This window comes from Myodes glareolus, chromosome 9 (assembly GCF_982192425.1).
Source record: "Myodes glareolus chromosome 9, mMyoGla1.1, whole genome shotgun sequence".
NCBI classification, from domain to species: domain Eukaryota; kingdom Metazoa; phylum Chordata; class Mammalia; order Rodentia; family Cricetidae; genus Myodes; species Myodes glareolus.
This window is the reverse complement of record NC_142034.1, coordinates 104,522,427-104,540,950: the sequence shown is the minus strand read 5'-3', so window position 1 is coordinate 104,540,950 and position 18,524 is coordinate 104,522,427. Positions and strand designations below refer to the sequence as shown.

Here is an 18,524-nt window from a genome sequence, read left to right as displayed (position 1 = left end):
CATAATGTAAACACGTTTAGAGATAGAGGTTTGTCCAAGGGGTTGAAACAGCTGATCTACAGTGAGGAGAAAGGGGATCGCTCTGATCCCCTTGCTAAGAACCCCTTACAATACCAGCAGATATGAACCACTTCCGTTCTAAATACATATTCAGAAGCCTGCCCCATCTAGAGGTTTGCTATGCACACGTACTTCCCATCTAAAAAGATCCCCTGGGAAGTTCCAGGAATAAACAGTCTATATAAATTGTAAATTTTGCGCTGTTCTGAATAGCATGTCCTCTGTCTGCCCCGGGTTGTCGTTTGATTCAGTATCCACACTATATATGATGCCCATGCATTTAGTGTATAGTAGCCTTCTCAGGTATCATACTGGCTGTCACAGCATCACAGTTTGTTTCAGGTACCCATGCCTAATAGCCTAAGTGCAAGATTGACAATAAGGCAGAACATGCAGAAAGACAGATGGACTCCATTATTGTGTGGCAACACCTCAGTGGGACATAGAAATGCATAGAGTTCATGGGGTTAGTATACACAGAGGAAACATGGTATTCATGGCATATGTATACATGGATGAAGCATGGTATCTATGGCATCTTTACACACAGGGGAAGCATAGTATTCCTGGCATATGTACACATGGATGAAGCATGATATCCATGGCATCTGTACACATGGACAAAACATGATATCCATAGCATGTGTCCACATGGTTGAAGCATGGTATTCATGGCATCTGTACACATGGGGGAAGCATGATATCCATAGCATGTGTACACATGAGTGAAGCATGGTATTCATGGCATATGTATACATGGGGAAGCATAGCATTCATGGCAAATGTATACATGGGGAAACATGGCATTTATGACATATGTATACACGGGGAAACATGGCATTTATGGCATATGCATATATGGGGAAGCATAGTGTTTGTGCCATCTGCACACATAGGGAAAACATGGAATTCCTGGGGTTGGTACAGCCAGTTTCAGGCGTCTACTGGGGGTTATGACGATTTTGTCCATGGGTAAGGGGGGCACCTGTGTACAATGAAACCATCGCCTGTAAAGGAGCATTTACAGACAGTTTCACTTGGCACTGTGCCATATGCTCACACAGTACACAGCTTTGGTGCCTTCTCTGAGACCATCTGAAGTCAAGAATTCCAGCTTCCTATCCTTCCCGTAAATTGTTTTTTCTCCTAACTGCAATCCACATTATAAAATTCTCCCTTTCAAAGTAAAATTCAGTGGTTTAAATATTTTCAAGCGGTTCTGCAGCATCACTAGTATCTGGGAGCTGGCCAGTTTTATTTACCATTTCACAGAGAATCCATGTACTCAGCATCAGCCCCAATTCCTGTCAGCCTGTGCCAGGGACCCACTGTTGGGACCTAACTCCGCTTACTCCAGACATTCCGTATGCACGCGGTCTTCTGTCTGATGGCTGTTTGTCTGGCTCTCTCACCAGCTTAATGTTTTCATAACATTGTAGTCGGGGTTTATACTTTGTTCCTTTACATGACTGGCTACTGTTCTGTCATATGGATGGATATTTAGTGCGGTTCTCATGCTCAGCCATCAGTGGAGATGTGTGCTGTCATTTCTCTTGGGTCTTTCTCTAGAGCGAGGTCTCTGGGTGGTGTTAGCTAGATGACTGCGTGCGAGCTGTCATATCTGGGAAGGCATGTAAGTGCTCGCTGCTTTTGTCTGCTTTATATAGACACCCTGCTGCGTGTGACATTGCTTGGTCTCACTTTTAGCAGTGGAAACTATGGATATTTAAATCAACAATTAGTAGTCGCCAAAGTGGTGCATCAGGATTCATGTACCGGGGTTCCTCTTTTCTGTTCTTCTCATCCCTTGCTGAACTGTTTCTGTTGATAATTCATAAGTAGATTTTGGAAATGGTGAAGTCTGATTTTTCCCCACATTCTAGGCATGTCTTTTATTTACCCTCAAATGTAGGTGAGCTTAGGTATGGGATTTGAGGTTCCTGGCTCCTGCTCTCAGGAGATGCCAGTCCTTTGGTCTGACGTCGTCTGCTGAGACAGTGGCACCACGCCGTCTTTCTAAGGGTGTTTCCTTCCCCTCCTCTGATGTGCCAGTTTTATTGTGCTATGTATCAGTGTGGGAATTGTGTTTCCAACTCGGCAGTTTCTCTGAGGACCCGTGTCTTCATCCTTCCTAGGGAACTTTCAGCTAAAATTCTCGTTCTTTTCTGCATTATTCCTTCCTTTCTCTTTTCCAGTTTCTGTCCTAGTCCCCCAAACACCTCTTTAGTTCTCGGGGTCTCATGTTCACTACCTTGTATCCAGTGTGTCTTCTGATTTGTTGCCTTGATTCTTTTCTTCTGTTTGCTCATTTATTCTTTGATTGTTTCCTAGTAGAATTTACTCCTTTTGTTTTGTTGGGGATTTTAGTGGAACTTTCAGTGTGTGTCTTAATACACTCTTTCTGAGTTTTCGCTGCTTCCCCTTATTCAATGTTTGTCTGTTTTCCATCAAAGGGTCTTAGTTTTATGGCTGTTGGTCTTTCTCAGGAACTCTAATATACAAAAGATATGTAATACTTGCCAGGCACTTTCTTCTAATTAATCCTGGAGTGAACTCCTGCCCCTAACTAAGGTATCTGGGCTGCCTTACTTAACAAGAAGTTTCTTCAAGGGCTGGAATATATTTCTTCTGATTCTGTGAGTGACCAGGACTTTCTGTTTGTGTTCCGGCCTCGCCCTCCCTGTCTGGTGGTTTTGGTTACCCCTCCAGCCCCCCCCCCCACACACACACACCTTCCTTCATATCTGAGTTCTTCATCGCCATTTGGAGATAACACTGTAAAATCTGGAAACAAAGCCCGAATCTGCTGTTCTTTCTAGAAGCTCAGGTTGTGATACTCAAGCTCAGAGGTACGCTAGAGAACTCCTAGGTACATGTGTTCAATGCATGCATGCAATGAGAATTACACTTGGGGCTCCCATGTACTAATGTATTGACTTACATGCTCTACTACTAAGCTCCACTCCCAGCCCTATGTCCGTTTGGTTTCATGTTAAGGAACTTTGTGAACTCACCGTTCACGAGCTCCTATGCAAAGTTTGATTAATGCATTCTCCAACAGTTAGCATTAATGGTAATATCATTCACAGAATCAAACCTTGGTGCCAGCAGGTAACCTACATGGAAGTCCTAGGCCCTCCTAACGTCTTTCCCTCCCCTGCAGGTATCAGAGCTGTATTCTCGGGTCACTACCACAGGAATGCTGGGGGAACCTACCAGGACCTTGACATGGTGGTTTCATCGGCCATCGGATGCCAACTAGGCAAAGACACCCACGGGCTCCGCGTGGTGGTCGTCACGGCTGAGAAAATTGTTCACCGTTACTACAGCTTAGATGAGCTCAGTCAGAGAGGAATTGGCGACGACCTGAAGGAGCTGATGAAGGAGTGACTCCCCACCTGGCCCACCCAGTTCCCATGCCCATGACCTTTCTTCTTGCCAGAATGTTCACAGCCCCTCATAGCAATGTTTGAGTAGACAGGCGGGTTTGTGAATGAATGTCCTTTCGTGTAAATCAAGTGCTGGGTCCCATCCTCAGTTGTATTCAAAAGGGGCTGTCATCCCTTTACAAAGCCAGAACAGAAGGCTGCGGTGTTTTCTGATTATGGTGTGAGACTGTCCTCATTCGCTCTGCCTCGAATCCCACTGTCTCTGACACCTCCTGCCCTCAATCCCAGCTCAGTACCCAAGTGTGATCGTTAATAATTCCTCAAACAAACTGCATCTGCTCTTGCTACATTGTGATCCTGACTCTGGGAAACAAAGGCCCATCCTCCCTTCCTGGCAGACCAAATGGTACCACTCCGTCCCGGACCCACAGACGCCTCATAGCCACCACTGGCTACTGCTGATGGTACGAACACGGGTGATCCCCGTGAGGGTGTGTTTGCTTTTCTGGTGACAGACATCACCTCCATGTACAAACTCAGCTGACCAAAACAGAGAATGCAGCATGAAGGCCCTGGACAGCCCGCACATCTGCCCTGTTTATATCCTCCTGCTGCAGGCAGCCACAGCATTATCCAATCACAATGAACCTCATGGAAAAACTGCACTTGCTGCAGGCTTCTGAGAACAACGCAGAACTCACTGGGCAAACTACACCATGCTAATTGCCACTGACATACAACACTCCTGTGGGGGAGAAAAACAATTTGAGTTACTTAAAATCCTTTGCACTGTGGAATCTGCTGTGCTGCCTCCTCTGAGAGCTCTGCCCTCTCTGACTCTTCCTCCATTTATCTTCAGGCCTGATACTGAAGTAACCCAGGCTCTATATCCTGCTGCCGAGGTTTTACAGGGTCTTGCAGCAGCGCGGGGGGCGGGGGGGGAATCCTAAACCAACTTTAAAAACTCACTGGTTAGACATGAACTGCGAAGCCCATTAAATTAAAAAACTTTCTTGTTAAAAAGTTTTAGTCAATGTAGCAAAACTGTGAGAAATTAAATAAAAAGATAATTGGATATGTAAATTCATATGGAACAAAAGATACAAGAAGCTAATTATGTTACAGATTGGTGACACGCCACAGCTCATTGTTAGGTAGCACAAGAAAATTAAATTTTTCAAACCAGAATGATCTTGTAGTGCTTGGCTATGTTCCCTGTTTATTTTCCTTTTTCTCTGTAGCAGAATGTAAGAGGCCAGGGGAGGAGTTGGACGAGGGGGTAACCAAGAGTCCCATTGTTCCAGGAGAGAATACTGCACTCAGAATGTGCGGGCTTGACTCCATGATATGAGAAAGTGTAATTACAGTGGGCTGGAAGCCTGCCCTATGTCCAAGATCCATATGAAGAATGCAGCCCCAGAGTGGGCACAGACTATGGTATAAAGCAAGCCATGTAAACTAAAGAGCTAGTGCAGAAACCTGCAACTATGCTAAAGAAAGAATGACGTGGCATTTCCAGTTTTCAGTGGAGCAGCTACATCAAGGTGGGACCTCCTGCCATGGGGAACAGAAATGGGTATGCATCTAACCCAGACAACATCTGCATTCCGTTCACTCATGTGCCTTAAATAAAACCTCACTAAAAGAAAAGGTAATACAGACTTCCCACATGCACATGCTGAAATTTTGAATGCCCTTTGGGTGTCTCTGATGCTTTAGCTCAGAAAGGTCCAGGCTGGTTCCAAGGCACCAGCCCATCCATGGCATGAAGGGACAGGCATTTGGGCAGCTCCGTCCCCTAGCAGAACATGCTGCATCAGATGGGGCGTTATTCCTTGCTGCTGCTGTGGTTTTGATTTGGATGTGGCTTGTCCTCAGATGATTCTAGACTTAGAAGTTTGATCCTCACCATGAAGTTGATACAAGGCCCTAGTGGGTGGCTCTTAAGTCATTCTTGGGCCCCACTTGTTCTCTGGCTTTCTATCTTACAGAGTGGTATCTGGCCACTGTGACGCCATGAACCAAGGAGCCCTTAACAGAGCCACCATGAAGGCCCAGAACAATGAATGAACCTTTGCTTTATGAAGTGTCTAGCCTCATGTAGCTCATTATAGTAACAACTAATACACTCTCTGCTTATACTTGCCACCCCATGGATTCAAAACTGTCAGTTCTCCCTCCCTTCCCATAAGTTACTTTAATTAGAAAGGTAAGGGGACACTAAAGAGGAAAGTTATTTAAAGTGGTCGCAAATTGGATTTTCAAGGCTGAAGAGGGGGTTTGTGGATGAGGTTGGGTTGGGTGACCATCATCTTAACTGCATTTTTTACAGGTTGGGGGAGGGTAAGAGTAGGTGAACTGTGTGTCTAGCAAACACAACACACTGCATATCTTAAACATCTGCCTTAGGTGAGTATCAGCTGTGGATGGAAAACTATAAATCAGAAGACTGGGTGAAAGGCAAAACAAATGCCTAGGATCATCCTTCTCATAGATGTAGACACTGCACACATGGCCCAGGACCATCTGTCTCACAGCTGTAGATACTGCACACGTGGCCCAGGACCATCAGTCTCACAGCTGTAGATGCTGCACACGTGGCCTAGTACCACCCGTCTCACAGCTGTAGATGCTGCACACGTGGTCTAGGACCATCAATCTCACAGCTGTAGACCCTGTACACATGGCCTAGGACCATTCGTCTCACAGCTGTAGACACTGCACCCGTGGCCTAGGACCATCTGTCTCACAGCTGTAGGCACTGCACACGTGGCCTAGTACCATCTGTCTTACCGCTGTAGGTGCTGCGCACGTGGCCTAGGACCATCAATCTCACAGCTGTAGATACTGCACACGTGGCCCAGGACCATCAGTCTCACAGCTGTAGATGCTGCACACGTGTCTTAGGACCACCCGTCTCACAGCTGTAGATGCTGCTGTACACGTGGCCTAGGACCATCAATCTCATAGCTGTAGACTCTGTACACATGGCCTAGGACCATCCGTCTCACAGCTGTAGACACTGCACACGTGGCCTAGGACCATCCATCTCACAGCTGTAGACACTGCACACGTGCCATGGTTCCGAAGCAGAGTCTAGCAAATAGCAGCAAAAACATGGTTTGCCTGCACTTGAACTCTCTGTTCTCCCCCCAAGCAGCCCCTGCCACAGCTCTGCAGTCACAGATAAGCATGGTGTCGCCCTGTACCCGGCTCTGCTCATGCTCTCCGCAGTCAACGCGGAGGCGGGAGGGGAGACTCACACAGTCCAACCGTTGCAACTTGGCTGCATAGGCAAAAAAATAAAAAATAAAAAAAAAATAAAAATAAAAAATAAATAAATAAAAAACTTGACTGGTGTTTATTTTTTATACATAACTACATAAAATGCTGCTTTTGTCATCAAGAGGGGTGTGTGTGTGTGTGTATGTGTACAAATGTTTTGGAATAATCCCAGCATTTTTCCAGAACATCTGCTGACTGGGTTCACCTTCTTTCAGTAAGTTTCTGTTTCCTTATTTTAAAACTTGGTGGCTTCACGGTGCTTACTAAGTCTTCCCTGTGTGTTTTCAGTAAATCAATTTGATCAAATAATGATGTGACCTTTCATTATTCCATCGGGCATCTTTAACAGTAATCTTCCTCATTTTGAGGGCTTGAGCATAAAGCCCTTATTGAGCTATCAGGCCCCACTCATATGTCCCATGTCTGCCTCTCAAGTCAGTCTCTGGGCAGCCTTGCTTGCCGTTCCTAACATTCAGGCCTTCACACTGGCTCTCGAGAGGCCAATATGTCTCCAGTTCAGCAGGCACTCCTGAGAGCGCTCTTCCTGCACCACACAGCCAAGTCTCCTATTTGTTTCTGTTTGTGTGTGTGTGTTTGTAGTTTGCTAAGAAATGTGCTTGACTGACAACCAAAAGATCATTAAAAGTCGCCTCCACCAGGATGCAAGCCGCAGGACACCAGGATCACTCCTGTTACTTGCTGCCCTGTTCCCAGTGGCCAGCACTGTGCCTGAAGGTGTACCATGGCCCAGCTGCTCACAGACTAAAGCGAGAGAGCCAAGCTGATGTGGTCATGTGAATGTAACTGACCCCTCCACCCCCACCCCCAATCTCATAGGAAGAGTGGCCTTGTGGGAAGAAGTGTGTCACTATGCATGAAGACTGAGGTTTTCTATGCTCAGGATACAGCCCAGGTCTCAGCTTCCTGTTGCCTGCAAGATGTAGCTCTCTCAGCCTGCTCCCACCATGATGATAGCGAACTAAACCTCTGAACTGTAAGAGAGTCACTCCAATTAAATGTTTTCTTTATAAGGGTTACTGTGGTCATGGTGTCTCTTCACAGCAGCAACAATCACAGGCAGCCAATATGAACCCTTAGTACTCGAGAGGAAATAAGGAAGAAACCACATTCCTCAGCCTTGTGCTACAGGTTGAGTAGCTAAAATAAATGTTTCATTTTCAGGTTTTTAAGTTTAATTTGTTGTTTTGTTGAGACAGGGCCTCATGTAGCCTAGGTTAGCCTGAGACTCAGATATGTAGCCAGCAATAACCTTTAACTTCTGACTCTGAGATTCAAGGCACATGCCACCACACCAGGCTCTCAACTTGTTTTTAATATCTGTGTATGCACATTCCTAACCCAAAATTCCCAGTTAAGCCATTTCCTGTCTAGGACAGACCAGGGATGCTCACCTGAATTCTTTCTAAACTGTCACCCAATCTAGATGCCATCAGGAAGTCAGAAAATAACTAGTCCCCCACTTTTATCCTTGGTCCTGGAGCGCAAAGACATCGGAGGGAGAAACGAAGGGGTCTCAGGCCCCAGCTCTTCTGAGCCTGGGTTCCTGAATGGATGTAGAGCAGTAGCCAAAGCGGAAGAGCCAGAGAATGGGCTGCCTCAGCCTGGTAACCATGGGCAGCAACTAAAGAGAAGGGCAATCTAGTGCTGGCGCTGCCCTGTAAGGCTCCTGAGAAAAGTAGCTCTACAGAGACCCAGCGAAGGCTCTGAAGCTGGGGACCAACAGCAGCACCCGTGTTTGAGTGAAAAATGAGAGATAGAATGCCACAATGCATCTAAGTGTGAGCAACTGGTACCACCCGGAGATTCGTGACCTGAATCTCCACAGGCCAACTGCCTCCATCGAAGCCCGAAAGCATCCCTGAGATTTGGGGAATGGACCCATTCAGAGGACTCCAAACCTAGAGAACAATGCTACAGTGCAGGCAAAAGTGCAGATGGCACCAGGAAGCCATGGCCATCCAGGTGTGCACGCAGAGATGGAAAAATGAGTAAGCAGCTAAGTGCAGTGCCGTCCATTAGACAATGGGATGTTGCATGATGTCACATATATGTGAAATATAAATAATTAAAAAGTAAAATGGCTGGAGAGATAGCTTAGCACCAAAGATGTTTGCCACACAAGAAGCAAGGGTGGGGACTGGAGCTTGAATCCCTAGAAGCAGTCACAATTCAAGTGAGTGGTAGCCTACCTGCAATTCAGTGTTCAGAGGGTGGAGGTTGAGCGGATGTGACCAGCCGGCTAGGGACAGTAGCTGTCTGAGGGTGGAGGCTGAGCGGATGTGACCAGCCGGCTAGGGACAGTAGCTGTCTGAGTGAGCTCTGGGCTCAATTCAGAGAGCCCATCCCAACGTAAAAAGTGAAGAACAATCGAAAGAAACTCCTGTCTTTGGCCTTGGACCTCCGCATGCCTGCACATACACCCAGGCACACACATGCATGCACACAACACACAGAAATGCAAAAGAAAAATACATAAATATAGTACAAAACAGTGGTCCCAATGATGGGGTCAGTTCCAATGGGTAGGTGTGTGTAGGAGGAGAGAGCTGCTTGTTGTTCCCGGCCGCTTAGCCCTGAAATAATCACACAGAAACTGTATTAACTAAATCACTGATTGGCCCATTAGCTCTAACTTCTTATTGGCTAACTCTTACATCTTAGTTTAACCCATTTCTAATAATCTGTGTATCACCATGAGGTCGTGGCCTACCAGCAAAATTTCAGCACATCTGCCTCTGACTCTACCCTTCTTTCTGCATACAGCTCTGTCTTCCCCGCCTACTTAAGTTCTGCCCTATCAACAGGCCAAGGCAATTTCTTTATTCATTAATGGTAATCACAGCACACAGAGGGGGCTCCTACATCAGGTGTGGGCCAAGGGGTTCAGAATCACTAATGTGTAGAATAAACAAATTGGAACCTCAGGTAAGACATGAGAGTGTCTGAATAGATCACAGACCTTGTTGCAGCCAGGAGGAAAGGGGTAACTGAAATGATGGGCTGGCTAGTTCTTCTCAGCCACCTTAGTAAGCACTTATGTAAGAAAGACAGAGTGCCAACTTTTCAAGAAGAGGCCAAATTTGTTTTCAGCTGATGGGGTCATGGGTCTGGACCCACAGTGAAGCAGAACTTCACGGTGGTGGGAGCATGGAGAGGTGCTCACCTCACGCAGACAAAAAGCAGAGAGGAGAAAGGGTCAGACATGACCCTCAAAGGCTGGTCATCACTCCATCCGGGCCCCACCTCCTCAGGGTTATGTAACCTCCCAAAACAGTGTTGCTAGCCGGGGAACAAACATTCAACATGTCAGTTGCTGGGGACATTTCATCTGCCAGCCGCAGCAAACTGTGCCTTGCGACAGCCTGTTGTGCACTACAATAGATTTTATTTTGAAACACAATATTTCCAAATCAGACTTAGAGAATTAGCATTGGAATGAATTATATCCCTTCTCTCTCACCAAGATTTTGCCCTAAGGACAAACCACTGTTGTGAAGCCATGTGTTAGGGATAAATAATAGTTTTGCAAATACCTGCTGTTGCTTAGACCAAAGAAAAACAGACAAAGGAGCCCGGGTCTCTGGAGAGTAAACAAAAGATCCCAGAGGGAAGAGGACCAGGGTTGGAAAGCCTGATTGTGTCACAGACTTCACAAAAATCTCTGCCTTACCCCAAAGCATGTGTGAGCCAAGCAAGCAAGACAGTAAAAGGCTTAAAAGATTTGGACAAGATTTGACCTCTATCCAGAGCAAGCAAAAGAGGGTGTCCATGCAATGGAAGTCTAACCTGTTCTACTGCTAGAGGAAAAGCTTAGCAGTCTTCAGAAGAACAGAACAGAACCCAGATGTTACAGAGAATAGCATCATGGTGCCAAAGATACAACTCTGGAGTGCTTGACATGGGAGGGAGAAGGAGAGAAGGGGAAGAGAGGAGCAGAAGACAGGAGCAGAGGGGAGGGGCAAAAGGAGAGAAGAAAAGAAGAGGGGAGAAAGGAAGGAGAGGAGAGGAGAGAAGGGAGGGGAGGGGAGACTTAAGTCATTCTCAAAGGAGAAGTCAATCAGCCCGAGGTGCCTCGGATGTTGGAGCTCCTGGAGTTAGGCACTAGATACCTATGTAAGGAGTAGATGCTCAAAATGGAGAAGCTGTTCCGAGGAACAGAAATGAAAACTTTATAACTGAAAAATACAGTAGCTAAATTTTTAAGACTTACAGTGGTTCTAGGGTGTTCGGGGACATGTTCATTTGTGGAATATAACTACTTGGAAAAGAATGAATGGATTCAGGAGAGGATAATAAATTCTTTGGAAAGCAGAACACAGGGTAGGCGGAGTGGCGGGACAAGCGGAGGGAGAGCTGGTCTAGATAATGCAGCAGTTTGTTGAGAAGCCCTGCAGGCGCATCTCCCAGAGTCACCCCACTCCCCGAGGAAGCAGAATTGTATGCTCAGCTCCCCTCTGTCACCAGGCAGAGCCCTCCACATGTACAGAACTGGCCATGTCTGTCTGGCTTTCTCTGAGTCCTCGCCTCTGCCCAGAGCATCTGACGGCTTCAGCACTGGAGGAGGAAACAGAGATGCCTTTATCACCACCTAAAGTCCTTGTCCTCCAGGCTGTCCCTCGAGCCCTCAGAGACAGTAGATAGTTTCACCTCTGAAGACCTTTAAAGGATTTACTCTTAATAAAAAAGAAAAAAGAAAGAAAAAAGAAAAAAAAATACTAGTTGGTGAAATCATTTAGTGGCTAAAGGCACTAGCTGCCTAGCCTAGCCAACTAAGTTCAATTTCCGGACCCCATGTGCAAGGAGAGAAGCAACTTCTGCAGGTTATCTTCCACCCTCCACACACACGTGCGTGCGCGCGTGTGCACACACACACACACACATATACACACATACACACACATATACACACGCGCACACACACATACACACACATATACACACGCGCGCACACACACACATACACGCACACACACACACACACACAGCAAACTGCAACATCACACCCCTAGGCCTCATGAACAACGTGCCTAGGCTATCACCGGTTTGCTGAACTGCTCTGATGGTGGGATTGTACTCCTGGTCTCTTCTGCTGCCGGAGGAAGAGTGTGAACCTTTGAGGTGGGAACTGTGTTCCCCACCTGGCCCTCTGCAGGAAGATCTGTTGGCTCCCTGTGCAGACACTGGCATGAACATCCTCCTACCATGAGCTATCCCAAGCAGGCGTTGGCTCTGTGCCAGGCACAGAGGGGCCAAGCACAGTGGGTATCCATCTCTGAAGTCAGGGGACAACTCAAATATTGATGCCTTGGTGTTCTATGTGGCCCTGCTTCCTTCTTCTGTCCCTGGGAGATGTCTCCAGCTGAGAGCCCTCGGGAGTCTGCGACGGTGGCTGACGTATTAGGACAAGGTGAGCCTCTACTGAACACACGGCGCAACAGTGTCCGAGGACAGCTCACACTTTCCAAACCGCCATTTGCCTCTACCTGAAGCACATCTTCTTCTGTTTTTCTCACTTGATAAGTGCTTTGTCCACCATAGGCCTCAAATTAGAAATTTGTACCTCTCTCCTGAGTCTTCTCCACCACCCCAGCTCCCATCCCTCTACACTGCAGTAAGCATCCTGGTTCCTGAGTCAGGCCCTCCACTATTCCTGCCAATTCATCTCTGCAAATGTTGATTTCCTCTTCTGTAAAATGGGGATATGGTGCTACCTGTGGGAGGTGACATGAAACAGTCTATGTTAAAGTAGTAACTCAGTATATCAACAAATGTCATCCAAATAACCACGAGGCCAAACCACACTGCCTGCAGCCTCCCAGATGCCCTGCCTGCCTCTAGGTCTCCAGGTCTGGTTCAGGGAAGATCCTCTTAGTGCAGTTTGATTGCAGGAGCCGGAGGAGCATGCAGGGAGGGTGTTATAGGGAGCTTTGAAAGATGATAGTACCTGCGCTTGAGCTGAGAGAGCCAAGATGGTGGAGTTAGCCAGGAGAATGAGGGAGGGAGGAGGGGGAATCCAAAAAAGAACAGCAGACACGGGGCAATGCACACACAGAAGACACAGGAGCCGGATGCACAGGACCGCACACTAAAAGGGAGAAATTGCCTTATCTTCCCCGTGTAAACAAGCGGTTGTCAAATTTATCAGTAGTGACTCACACTCTATCCGCTGTAAGCCATCAGATATTGAACCTCTGTCTTGGGGTGGGTTTGATTCCACGACAACGGACAGTATCCAGGGGCTCAAGGAGAAGACAGTTGGGAAATGAAGATGAACCCTCCTCTCTGGTTCCCCAGGACCCGGTGCTGTTGCCTTTGGAAACCCCTCCCTGATGAAAGTGTGTTAGCAGTTATTTGCCCTGTTGGGGAGATGTTGACAACTCTCTATGCAACATCAAAAGCTTGTTTTCCTAACTGGTAATTAGAGAGTCTCGGCGGGAGAGCTGTTCAGAGACTGTCCCTGCCCACAGGCCAGCGTCCACACTGTGACCAGGCGGCCAGGGGCCTCTGCTAATTAGAGATGACATCAGTATTCATCCTGGGCTGGTGACTGTGTCGGGAGAAATAAATAACTCCCAGTGCTTTCTTTTCATCAGCGTGGAGTCTGCAGGTAGAGGTTGGCCCAGAAACCCCTCTGTCGGAGGTCTTTCAGGGAGCTTGTGACTTTGTTACTTAAAATTCCTTGGAGAGGAAAAAAACATACTTAACTGAATTGAATCATTAAATAGACTTACCCTGGATGCTAGAGACGTAAGGTTAGGAGACAAATCTGCTGGCAGGGAGAAGCTGCAGCCTGGTGGGTGACTTGCTCAACCTGCTCAGGGGAGGCTTTAGTCCCATCCACTGTTGGAGGCTGGAGGCCTCACTATGCTCCCTCCCCTTCATTTTGTGATGGTAATATATATCCTGTGCCATTGCGTGTCAGAAGTATGTAATCTACTTTTCAATTTTGATTTTATAGAGGTTCCAGTTAAGAGATTGCATGAATCTCAAAAGAGACTTTGATTTTTAAACAGGTTTGAGAGTATTGCAGACTATGGGGACTTTTGAAGTTGGTTTAAATGCTTTTCTGTATTATCATATGGCTACCAACCTGTGGAGACCTCCATCTACAGAAGGAAATAAACTACAGGACACAGCAATGCTGCTTTAGATACTTCGACCATGCTGTGAGAATGAACGACGGCAGACACCCAAAGACAGCACTGCTTGGAGGAGAGCACGGGATAAGACAAAGAGGAAGGCCCAAAACATGCTGGATAGACAACATAAGGAAGACTGTGGGACCTTGGGTGTGACAGTAACACAAGCACCTAGGACTGCCCAGGACAGAAACAACTGGAAAACCACAATAAATGGGCTGCCAATGCAGGCTTAAGTATTGCCGGGGCATAAATGATGATGATGATGATGATGGTGATGATGATGGTGATGATGATAACAAGCTTATGGGGACAGGGAGTGGCATGTGGTGATTTGAATGAAAATGGCTCCCCAAAATTCATTGAGAGTGGCACTATAAGGAAGTGTTGAGCCTTGTTGGAGTGGATGTGGCCTTGCTGGGGTGGGTGTGACCCTGTTGGAGTGGATGTGGCCTTGCTGGGGTGGGTGTGACCCTGTTGGAGTGGGTGTGGCCTTGTTGGGGTGGGTGTGGCCTTGATGGGGTGGGTGTGGCCTTGATGGGGTGGGTGTGGCCTTCTTGGAGGAAGTGTGTCACTATGCATGGGCCTTGAGAACTCAGAAACTTAAGCCAGGTCAAGTGGCTCACACTTTCTTCACGCTGCCTTCAGATCCGAATGTAGAACTCTCAGCTCCTTCTCCAGCATCGTGTCTGTCTGCACACTGCCATGCCCCACTACTCTAAAGGACTAACCCTCTGAAACTGAGTGAGCCCCAATTGAATGCTTTCCTTTATGAGAGTAGCTATAGCAGTAGGAACCCTAACTCAGACAGCAGCTCTGCTGGACCGCTCTTCTGCAGTCAGGTAGACTATGTGACTACCTGGTCTGTCCCTGCTTTCTTAGGGACACTTTCCCTTCTTTGGGACAGATTGTCACTAAGTCTCCAAGGCTGACCCTCACATTAGCCTCACATTAGCCTCACATTTGGAGGTCAGGTTGACCTCCAAATCATAATCCTCTTGCCTAAACTTCCTGAGTACTGGGGTCACTGGCATGTGCCACTGCACGCAGCTTGGGTCTCGGGCTTCCTACCAACATGCTTCTGCAGCTACAAACCTTCCTGCAGCTTCAGTCTCTTCCCTGAGCCTGACGGAACGAGCCCATCCCCTCGTCTGCCAACTGTTGCCCCTGAGACTCTGCCATACATCCCCTGTGGTACCCCTGAGGGAGCTGGGGGCCTCATGGTTTCCCCGTTTCTCTTCTCCGCTGTCACTTTTATACCACTGGCACTCATGGGTGCCACCATTCAGTCATCAATGCCCAAGAGAGTCTACCAATGGAGCCATTGCAGAGGAAGCTAGAGTAGAACACAGGGAAGAAGAAAGAAAGGAGGTAGGAGTTCAGAATGAGCACCTAGGTTCAGCCTTGCCGACAGCTTTCCCGAGGCTGTCTGGGGTGCCAGCGGCTGAGTGGACAGTTTTTCTTCTTTGCTTAAATTAGTCATTAATTGTTTGCAAACCAAAGAGACCCAGCTGATGCCCAGTCTCACAAGCCTATCTCTGCTCCCATGTCCTTTCCCATTCTGCGGAGCTGGAGACGGGGTGAGGAGACATGTAAACATGGGGTGGGAACAATGTCCTCCAATCCAGACAGCACAGACTCACAGGAGAGAGGGCAGAAGCCCAGACTACCCTCCTTGGTGGGTGTGGTACTTAGCAGAGGCACAAATGACTCGTCTCCAGATCATGGGATATGGCAACAAGCGTAAAGATGGGCTTTCTGCTCTGAACATCTAGTAAAGCCTATCTATAGTGTATATGCCTGATCAGACTGCAGAGTCTGCCATTCCTACCTGAGTATTTCAAACACCAAAAGTGAGGTCCATCCCATTTTTACCATGCCGGGAGATTTTGGCTACATGGTTTTTATTCTGTCAAGTATGTCTTCTGTTTTTCAAAACTGAGGCCATTTGTCACTTGTGAGTTAATGCCTGGGTTTATGAGCTGTCCACACAATGTTCCTGTTTTATTAATCTGGCAATGGATTCTGCAGAGAGATCTGTGTGTGGCTATGATCAGTCCACAGAGTGCTACTCAGTGGCTAGGACCTTCGGATTCATATGCAGAGCCCCGTTGTGTGACACAGTTCCCAGGGAAAGAGGAGCAATATCCACTCACTCCACGGGAAACTGAGAACTCGCCAGAATACAGATGCCACCAAAGGCCAGCTTGGTGAGCCAGCGAGTCTCACTCGGGTATTTACAGGGGTTTGGATGAGAGATCACTTCCAGGGCAAAGCCCACCCCGGCATGAGTGACAGGATAAAGGAAGAAGGAAGGGTATGGCTGAATAGACTTGGATCCACTGTGGAGTGAAGGCGGGAGTTGTTTGTGTATTCACGGTGAAAGCTTCTCTACACGCCAGCATGTTTGAAGTGTCTTTTTAAAGTGTTAAGGAAAAGGGCACCTGAACTCAGAAATGTTTCTCCCCAGTGAAGAAGCATGGTAGCCTTCATGGCATCTGCCATGTGGCAGGCACTGTGCTCTGGACTTCACCTCTACAACCTGTTTAGTGTGCACAAGAATCCTGTGCACCTGTTTCTCCTGCCCTGTGTCGCAGGTATGGAACCCGGGGATGACGGCGACAGTTCATCGGCTACACAAGCTCAGCGGGTACTCGGAGGCCACAGTCACTTCCTTCCTGCCCCATCATTGTCCATGGCAAGTGGGGAGGGCTACCCCGGAGAACCCCCACTGAAGGCAGCTTCTCCTAACCTCTTCAAAGCCAGAGTCACCTGATTTCTGCCACTGTGCTGCCTCAAAGGTCTCCTGTGCATGCCATCTTCTGGGTTCAGGGTCTTTCTGAGATTCCACTATGGACTCCAGGAACTCCCCACTTTGTTCAGGAATGACCTGACTCTACCCAGTTCCATCTATCCTAGTCCTTTGCTCCAGCTGGGCCCCACTCCAACCCTCCCCTCCTGTTCGTCAGATCCCTCTAGATAATCTTCGAGGACAGAACTCTGTCACACACCACTGCACACTCCGACTTCTTAGGTACTCAAGAATAATTTGTTGAAGTGAGAAGAGAAGGTGGCTCAGTCAGTAAAATGACCGCCACACAAGTGTACAGACTCAAACCCCATGTAAAGAAGCTGATTGCAGCTCTCCGAATCATGGACCGGCGAGTTCAGGGCTGCGGCCTGTCTGACCCTACTGGGTACAAAAGTTCGGACTGCCCAGGGGCGCGCTGCCCGAAGCTGACCGCCGACGGGGGTGGCGTAAAAAAGCTATGGCTACCGCTGGGATGCTGTGTGCTGCGCAAGCTCTGTGGCCTCGGAGCTGGATCCCTGGAATCTTCCAGACAAAGACCAGACATACCCACCAAAGAGCTTCCTTGCTGTCCTTCTGGGAACCCATCCCTATGAGAACCACGAAAGAAGAAGAAGGTAGATCCTAAATAGGACCAAGCAGCAAAGGATCGCTTGAAAAAGAGGATTTGAAAACTGGAAAAAAGCCACCCAAGAACTAATTCCCATTGAAGATTTTATCACCCCTGTGAGATTCTTGGATAAATCAAGACAGCGACTTCAGGAGGAGCATTCTTCTGAGGAGAGCGAGCAGAGAGCTCTTCTTCTGAAGAGATGGGCACTGTAAAAGAAGCAGGAGCATGAGGCAGAGAGGGATGCCATCACAGCCATGCTGGAAGCCCAGCAGGAAGCTCTTCGGGAACTGAAGCTTGAGTCTCCAGAGCTCTACGCTGAGGCCATGAAGCAGGACTGCAGCCTATTCCCCTTGGAGAAAGAAGGGCCACATCACACGCCGCCAATCTCTCTAACTACCAGGCCCCTGAAGGCAGGTACAATGACATCACCAAGGTATACACACAAGTAGAATGCAAAAAATAAAACTGAAAACTGCTATCTTCAGAAGATGCTGGCCCCGGGAGTTAGAGTGATCGAGCTGAAGTCTATTTTCCACAGATGATACATCCTGATACCAAATAAAATGTAATAATAATAATAATAATAATAATAATAATAATAATAATAATAAGAAGAAGAAGAAGAAGAAGAAGAAGAAGAAGAAGAAGCAGAAGAAGCTGATTGCATGAGCTTTAATCCTAACCTCGGCAGACAGGGAGGTTGATCCCTGAGGCTCACTGGCCAGTCAGCATAACTTAGTCTACCAGATGAGAGAAACTGTGTCAAAACACACACACACACACACACACACACACACACACACACACGCAGTGCTAAGGACCGTGGCAGAGGTTTCCTCTGGCCTCTACACACTTGCCCACATACTGGCATCCACACACGTGCAGTGGCACGCCTTCTGCAGTGTCACACCGCCATGCAGGGTCACGCCACTGTGCAGTGTTACACCTTGCGCACTTCTGAAGATGAAGAACTGAGTGGTTCTGGCTCAGGGACTTTCACGAAGAATCTAATACCAATGTCACCTACTTGGCTCTTCGCAGGTGTCCTTGCCATGTGCATCTCCCTCCGGGGTGCTTGAATGTCTTGGATATGATGATTGGGTGTCCTCCAAGTAAGTGATCCAAGAGAGAATCTCCATGATGGAAGCTATAGTCTTTCAAATCTAACCTGAAATTGCCACACCTTCATCTCTGTCATGGAAACCAAC

At 47.6% G+C, this 18,524-nt stretch overlaps 1 protein-coding gene and 1 pseudogene across 2 annotated transcripts in view; both read left to right on the top strand.

Annotated features, from left to right (window-relative positions):
• Cpped1 (calcineurin like phosphoesterase domain containing 1) overlaps positions 1-4,637 on the top strand; it is a 108,415-nt gene extending 103,778 nt beyond the window's left edge. For both annotated transcript variants that reach the window (XM_048433226.3, XM_048433225.3), the window contains exon 4: positions 3,224-4,637. In XM_048433226.3, coding sequence (XP_048289183.1) covers positions 3,224-3,450 — 227 coding nt within the window. In that variant the 3' untranslated portion in view covers positions 3,451-4,637. The remainder of the gene's footprint in view (positions 1-3,223) is intronic.
• Positions 4,638-17,163: 12,526 nt separating this feature from the next.
• Positions 17,164-17,779, top strand: LOC148121059 (large ribosomal subunit protein mL40 pseudogene; annotated as a pseudogene).
• Positions 17,780-18,524: the final 745 nt, after the last annotated feature.